Source organism: Harpia harpyja, chromosome 16, assembly GCF_026419915.1.
Source record: "Harpia harpyja isolate bHarHar1 chromosome 16, bHarHar1 primary haplotype, whole genome shotgun sequence".
Lineage (NCBI taxonomy): Eukaryota > Metazoa > Chordata > Aves > Accipitriformes > Accipitridae > Harpia > Harpia harpyja.
This window is the reverse complement of record NC_068955.1, coordinates 3,911,909-3,920,046: the sequence shown is the minus strand read 5'-3', so window position 1 is coordinate 3,920,046 and position 8,138 is coordinate 3,911,909. Positions and strand designations below refer to the sequence as shown.

Genomic DNA, 8,138 nt, shown 5'->3' with positions numbered 1-8,138 from the left:
TTTAAGAAAGTTCTTAACATTGTTAAGGGGCACAACAGCTAGTTATAATGTTAGAAACAACATGTATTCTGCCTTAAATCACACTACCACTGAAAAAAACAGAAGGCCAAAAATTGAGAAGGTAATTACTACAAAGTTTTGTTCTGCAGTTTAGCACACCACATTCAAGTCAAAGCTTACACGTGAGAACTGTAGTCTTCAGAAATAAGAGAAAGATCTGCTTGGTAGTGAAAATATAATTTTATTTTTAACAATAGCTGCCAGCAGTATACTGGTATATCTGTAAAAGATGTTCCAGAGAGTGAAAGACATAAGCAAACTACAATAAATTGTATCAACTCTTCAAGTATTTCTGCAAACAATGCTCCAATTCTTGATGTCCTGTCTTGGGAGTCTCAAAATCCTATTCTGCTCCACTATTGTCCCATCCCTCCCACCCCCTCCAGAAACAAAATGTAATATTGGTGGCACAGGTTCTGAGGCAGATTAAATATTTTTCACTTGGGATGAAGCCTTCTTCTGAAAATATTAATTGGATATGTTCAGATAGTACTCTGAGTGGCAAAGAGTAAAAAAAAGTTGACTGTACTTAGCCACTTTTTGTTCTACATTGAGATAGGCATCAGTGGGTTTGGCTCAAGCATCTTCAATTTATTCATGTCTGTGTTCCTTTGATACGAAATGCTAATTTGCTACTTTAGCATAAAAACTTGATTACATCTCTCTTCTTATCATGGAACTGCACGCAACTCTCAATCAGTTTAGACATGCCCATTGCGGAAAAACCACCAATTTTATGGGAAAATGCAAACGTACAAGCTACATGGCTGTGACTGTCCGTGTGGGACATTTACATAGACCAGCAGTGAACAGTAGATGGACAGGAAAGCTTTGGAATGCGTGAAATTGTTTCAGAAGTTCACATGCCTCTTGTTCAACAGGCAGCTCTTACACATACGGAATCTCTTCAAGAAGGAAAGCTTGTTAAAAAAAAAATCATGCATACACTGTAATCTGTTCTCCCACACAAAAACAGGGTGAAGATGATGGATTTTCCCTTTATGTTCAGGAAATACACAAGTCACCTGTTTTAATGGGAATTTAAGCATATTTCAGCTTGAGAATAAAGTAAGTTATTCAGCATGCTAATACATGCAACCAACTTGCAAACTGGAATGCCTACTTGAAAGGGTAACTGCTGTTTTTAAATTGTAGAAGGGGCTAGAAGCATCATTTTAAATTTAAACAGGGGGTAGATTAATTGCTGTTTGATGAAATTAAAAATGCATTTAAAGATCAGATTGTAAACAAGTTGACAGAAGTCAAGAATTTACATAGTTATGAAAGGGCTTTTTTAATTAATGTAGCGCTGGTGATTGGGGCCAGATGAAAGTGCTCTACCCACACCAGACGCTAAGCCTTTTACACACCACCCTAGCTATACTCTGCTGTTCTGAAGGGATCACCTACAGAGGTGAGAGCTGCTCGTTCTCCATTAGATTCCTGGCCTCTGCTGAAGCCAGTAAGAGGCTGGCCAGCTTCTGCCACAACACAACAAAACTGTGCAATAGGAAGCCTGAAAGATACCAACTCCTTTCACACAGGACAGTTAACAGCTATCATATGGTAACCGCCTTAGAAACTGCTAACCTGGTCCTCATTTGAATTACACCTATAAGGGAAAGGCTCCGACGCTCAATACTCCATTGTACTGAGATAAGAAATACATTAGTTACAGCAAAAGCTTTAACTTTGTTTACAAGCTTTCAGACACAATCATTAAAATACTTAATGCCGAATATAATGAATTACAATTGTCTGAAGATTGCCTAAAAAGTAGAGAGAATATATTATCTATAAAAGACAAGCCTGGTATTTTAACAAGTTAAATATTTGTATGCATTGATATGCAGGCCATGCACACACTAGAATACTGCATGAAATTGTTTTCATGCTCATATGCACATAACTGCCTGGTGTACTAAAGTGTGCACGAAATGGCTAATTTGCTTTTAAAAGGAGGGAGGCCCGATTACTACAACGTCAGACAACTTCCAAGGGCCATCCTGATCTAGGTTTTAAAGTAGAGTTAAAAACTTAACAAAGATATGCCCACAATCACATTGCTTCCTACAGTTTTGTTTTTCAAGGTTAACTATATGATGGAAAAGAGCACCAAACCAATGAGGGTTGGGGTCTTCTTTTACCCTATGCGTAATTAAAAACGTTATCTAACAAAAAAGTCATTCCTTTTTCTAGAGGTCACGTTGTAGCAAAGACTGAAGCCCTACAGAGGATTATTATGGCTGAGAAACTTTATTCAGGATGAGAACGTGACATTAGAATACAGTAATTATTAAAAGGCTACAGTAAGTTTTTCCTAACCAGGTCACTCATTCTGCAGAATTTTCTTTCTGTGCCTAAACACCCCCATAATAAATCATAATAGGGTCTAAGTGTATCTATGGTTGTCTTTGAAAAACATGTAACAGGCTTGCTAACTGCCTTTATATTGGAATTCTAGCTCTAGGCAGGCAAGACAAGGCACCACAAGCCACGTATACTATACAAATATGGATCCTGTACTCTACCTCTTCTATGTCAAACTAACTTCATGGGTATATAAAGTAGCAAAAGCAGGATGCTTAGAAAAGTCAGGCTGGTTTTCACAAAGCCAGTGCTTACCAAAAAAATTAGTGTATAAAAGTGTTTATGCGAGCATTTCCATGTTATTGCAGAATGTTAAATATTCCAAGAACAACCTACCAGGAATAGCACTTTCCAGCTTCTAAAATCAGTTAAATATAAAAGTATCTTTACAAAAAAATAGGCATATAAGTCTAGCATTCTTTGGAGTTGTTTATGATGGTCTTTTAAAAATAACCTAGCAGTTTATTTCATGCATCAAAATCAGTAATTTTAAACAAGAAAACCACTCCCTGGTTTAGAAATATTTGAAAATTGCTTTTAAAAAAATTGTAGTGCTATTCCTCAGTGTTGCTGTAAAAAGATTATGTATAGTAGTGCAATGATTATGATTATGCAAAATTGCAGTCCAGGTGCACAGATAAACAATTAGGATAAATTCAATGTAAAGGACTGGATTTCACACACCATTTCTTTACAAGAGTAATTAATAAATTCCCTTTCAGGAAAAAATGCATACTACAATGTAAGGCAAATGTTTTCTTTAAAGGTCACTTTAGCTTTCTTCGGGAAAGAAATAGCTTAAAAAAGTTCCCAGAAAGACTCCCACTTTAATGGCTATCAGTGTTCGGTCTTGCATCACTAATCATTGCACTGCTATTCACCATATACAGTAGCTATTTATCAACTAGGACACTAACGTTTACATGTACTTTGTTTATGACAGCACAGATTTTGTAAGTAAATATCACCAGAAAGACCTATACAAAATAAAGGCTCTTAACTACCAAAAAGAAAGCCACTTGCAATTTTTAAGGTGAACAGATGGCAAGCATCCAATTCTTCTGGTTTCATGATGGTAAAGGGCATCCTGACAATTATTCGTTTGCTGCAACTCAGAATTCGGGACAAACATAGGTTGCCAATTTTAAAAAAATTTGCTTTTTTTTTAATCTCATCACGCTCTTGAAGACACAACTAAATACTAACTCTGAACTGTGAGCTTCCCGCTATAGCACTCAAGCCTAGATTCAAACCTCCCTGATATCTGAGGGCATTCAAATCCAAGTTTCACATTTGAGTCCATTCTCAACCATTACTGTGATTTCAAATCCAAGAGAAATTTTTTTAAAAAACATTGCCAAATATTCTGCAAATGGCTCTTTTGGATAATAAGTTCCCTTCTGTATGTAAATAGGATAGACAAGCAGGTACAGTTCAATGTGTCACTGATATGACAATTGTGTATAGATCTTCTGGAAAAGCAATAAATTCCAAAATACATAAATATTCCTTGTACCATATAGCAAGACAGTATCCTAAACCAATTCGTAGACAGGGACCAAATGTTTGCAAAGAAAGCTAGCAGGGGCAAGATAACCCTTCATAGTGAAGAATCTAGAGTTACCCCAGTGCAATATTAACATAACTGCATTAATGATATTCAAACTTGCTGTGAAGAGAGGTAAGGAAAAACAAGCCTATAATTAAGTCTGCAAACTTTAGGTAATTACTGTACCTGGTCTATCCACCATAACTTTGAATAACTGCAAGTTCATGCAAAAAAAATTGCTATCTTATATGAAAAGAGCAGTCTGTTAGAAGCATTGTTATGGAATATGCAAGAAGTCATCTCTTTTGCAAGTGCTGTTTACTTAGTGAGTCTCTTGGCTACATCACTGTAAGCTATTTCAATTTCTTTGTCTCCAGGACAGGTATTGGTGAATTCATCCCTGCTATAAGCATTCGTCAGGTATCTCCAAATCCCTGTCATTTCCTTGGGAATCTCAAAGTTGCGGTATTTTTTGGCCACCACCTAGAACAAAAGAATTACATTATGAATTTACATCCTTCAACTTAAACCACTTTTCCATGCCTTGTCACACTCTCGTTAAGCTATTCTTCCACCACATACACTCAAAGTTACTTCTATAGTCAGCAGAACCTGCCCCTCTGGGATATGCCTGGACCTGGCAGCATACTGCCTCACTTAGTTTGTACTGCTGTCCTCAAAGTAAATACTTCTGCACCCAGGCAGAAACTTAATCTGTGGCTCCATCTGCAGTACAAAACTGACAAATATCACTGGAGACAGTGAAAAGAAATCAAACCACAATTACACAGGCACATCTTCCTTCCTGTAGTTATCCTAGGCTACCTCTTTCTAAACTTCAGACTTTTTTTTTTTTTTTTAATACATCCCTGTTATTTCACATTGAGTCATTTACTTTGTTGCTAATAGAGCAAGCGGTATTCTCCACAGACCTGAGAAGACATCCACTTCAAACATTAACTGGTCACATGATATTCACCTTCCTTCTTCCACCTCATTCTTTTAAGTGTTGCAACTTCCTGTGACCACATTGGTCAGTACCGTAAAACGGGTTTTGGCTTGTGCCATTTTATCATCTGCCGCCCAACTTGTCTACTGGTTCACACCTTCACTGAATTCAACTGCTCTATCCCTAAAGCCCTTGTGAATTACCCAAACCTCACGCAATTTCATGTACTGTTAATACTGTAGTTAAACTTACATGGGAGCCTACAAACAGTTGAAATTAGTTGGACTCCAGAATGTCATAAACCATAAGCATTTTGTCCTTCGTTATCACGTAACAACATACAAGGCACTTACCTTGACAATGTGTAGTTTGGGTAGCAGGTTGCAGTCTGCTAGTGTCATCTCATTGCCATCCAAAAACTTGCGGGTAGAAATTGTAATATCCTCCATGCTATTTTCATCTATCTCATCAGGAAGAGGAGAGTTCAGATACTCGTCCAGCTTCTGGAGGGTTTTCAAGAGGCCACGTTCTAAGGCTACAAAGGAAGCAAGTTTTGAGAACAAAAAAGAAAGCCAAACCACAGCACACAAATTTCAAAGCAAATTATAATTTAGAATATTGGTATTAGTGGCAGATCTGAAAACCAAAATCCACGTCACTGTACTACCCAGAGCAGACCATACACTGAAAGATTTTTAACCCTTGTACAATTTTTGTGGCAACACTACTGCTGGAGCTGCCATCATGGTCACTAAGTAACACTGAAACTGAACTAGAATCCCTTAAGTATCACACAGATGCACGTTATTTAAAAGCTGGCTTATGCATGAGTTTGCACTAATTTAAAATACTCTAAGATTGCCCACAAGTGTTTATTTTTGGTTTAAGAAGTGGCTTATGTCAAGTTTCTTAAGACTATTCCTAACTGGCTTAAACTAATTAGAACTGAGCTATGCTAGGGTTTATATTCATTTAAACATAATCTGTTTAACGTCACATGCTCAGCTAACAGCCATGACTAAACACACAGGCTACAGAGGAGGTTTATGGAATACAGCAGAGGGCAGCACACCCCACAAAATCTAAAAGTATTTCTTGGCTGTTTACAAATATTTTGCATCTCTCCATTTGAAATGCAGCAGAAAGGCATTCTGATACCATGACTTAAGTTTTCCTTCCAAGTACATCGAGGACAAAAGATTTAAAGGTCTAATTGTGCATCCCTTCTCTCTTATTAATCTCTCACCTTCCACCTACTATGTTCTCTCCACACAGAAAGGTCTTAGTCCTTTACAGAAAGTGACATGAACTAAGCTTAACTCAGAACTCTGAATAGGAGCCCTCAATCCTAGCAAGGTCAAACAATCAAGTGTGCAGAAAGGCCTCGCAACAAATGCATGGAAACTCAACCACCAGGGCACGACACAAACTTTGCATGGGAATTTGGTTCTGGACGTTAAAATCATTTCTACTTAGTTCAAGAGTTTAGAGTAGCTAAAGTTGCGTAGAGAAGTTTCAATGCCAGGGATTCTTACAAACCATGCATACCCTACTAAAATTCTGACTGAACACTGTCTAACTGAAGTTCTCTTTGGAAGTGTTGAAATCTTTGTCTGTGACCATTAACTTTAAACCACAGGTTTAATTCATGGGACTCCCTCAAGTGTCCATCAACATGCAGCAAAATTTGTCAGTGAGACACTTCACAGTAAAGCTGCTCTGAAAAACACAAGACAATGAAACAACGTGTGCACAGCCATCAGCCCCCAAGTAACCTACCTTCATTAGCTTCTGGTCTAGAATTCTTGATAAATGCAGAAAATTTGGCAAATATATCCATTCCAGCCGTGTTTGATTCTGGATGCTTTGGTGAAAGTTTTAGGTACCTAAAAAGTAGAAAGGAGTAGATCTACAGCACATTTAGCAGAATGATGCTTACCATATATTAACTAGCACAAAACAGCCCTTTTTAAAAAAAATTTAAAAAAAGATTCTACATCATGTACATTTACCAATTTATCCAGAGGACTTGATTCTTAAGTGTAATATCACACACTCCCATTTAAGTTAAGATTTTTAAACCCCAATACTTTTAAATCACTTTATTTCAGAGGAAAACCAAAGCACATTTCTGCTTTCTGAATCAGACATTTGTTTCAAGCACAGAGTGTCTGAAACAGCCCAGGGTCACAAGAACAAGCTCCCTTACTCTGGCACAGCAGTCCTGCCAAGGGGGCAGATCACAGTTCTGTAAACAAGAATATAGCTAGGGATCAAACAGGTAACAAATTAAATACTCTCATCATTCTCTGTTCACTGGAGATCTTTTTTTCTTTTAAATTACTATCAGCTGTCCCAGAATATCATGGACTCAAAATCTTTTAACAAAAAGTAAAGTCTTGCCACACTAAAAAGACAAAACAGTTCAGTCTGCTAAAGGCAGAGTCTGCATTTTGCCATTGCCTGCCAGCTGAGGGAGAAGAAAGCCAACAGTTTAGAGAAATCTTGAAGACATTTCTCAAGCTTGTACTGTGTAATCTAATTATTTTTAAAAGTGTTGAGTATTTTCCACCATAATTTCCAAACACTAAATAATCAATCTCCAGGACTCATCATTATGCCTAGTATGAAGGAATTAATTTTTTAAAAATTATTTTCAATTTGCATTTAGTAATTACTGGTTCTGTACAATTATCAACTGTCCCTCTGCTCACAGAAAGCTGGAAGGAATAAAAAAGTAATTAACATTAAATACATAGCTCACTGATACTCCCGGTAAGAACAAGAAAAGGACAACAAATTCTTAAAGACTTAAATAACACCTTACTTCTAGAAGAATGACTGCAAATACAAGTCTCCAAAAGGACACCACACGTCTCCTTAAAACAGATTCCCACAATAGTTTATTATGGAGTCAGGACTAAGTTTTGTATAGCAGGCTCATCTTCATTTACATTATTTGGACACATTATCAGAATAGCCTGCCCCAGTCATCAACAAGAAAAGTCATTTAGTTTGAAAACTGTGGGAAGGATGACAGGACTTTACAAAGGACAATTTTAAAATAATCTTTAAAAAGAAAACAGTTTTTAATATGAAGGTGAGGGAACTGGAGGGAGGAAAGGTGTGACATGCGAGAACTCCACAAGCTGTTTTCAACGTCTTGTCTTCAGTTTACTGATGCTGAAGAACATCTTAATTAGTGCAGAA

The 8,138-nt window shown here is 37.1% G+C and overlaps 1 protein-coding gene across 1 annotated transcript in view; it reads right to left on the bottom strand.

Moving 5' to 3' along the window:
• Window positions 1–221: 221 nt before the first annotated feature.
• The window catches only part of CLIC4 (chloride intracellular channel 4), a 32,546-nt gene continuing 24,629 nt past the window's right edge, over window positions 222–8,138 (bottom strand). Inside the window, exons 4-6 of the mRNA XM_052811205.1 lie at window positions 6,708–6,814; window positions 5,282–5,463; window positions 222–4,462 (exon numbers count right to left, since the gene is read on the bottom strand). Coding sequence (XP_052667165.1) covers window positions 4,298–4,462; window positions 5,282–5,463; window positions 6,708–6,814 — 454 coding nt within the window. The 3' untranslated portion in view covers window positions 222–4,297. The remainder of the gene's footprint in view (window positions 4,463–5,281; window positions 5,464–6,707; window positions 6,815–8,138) is intronic.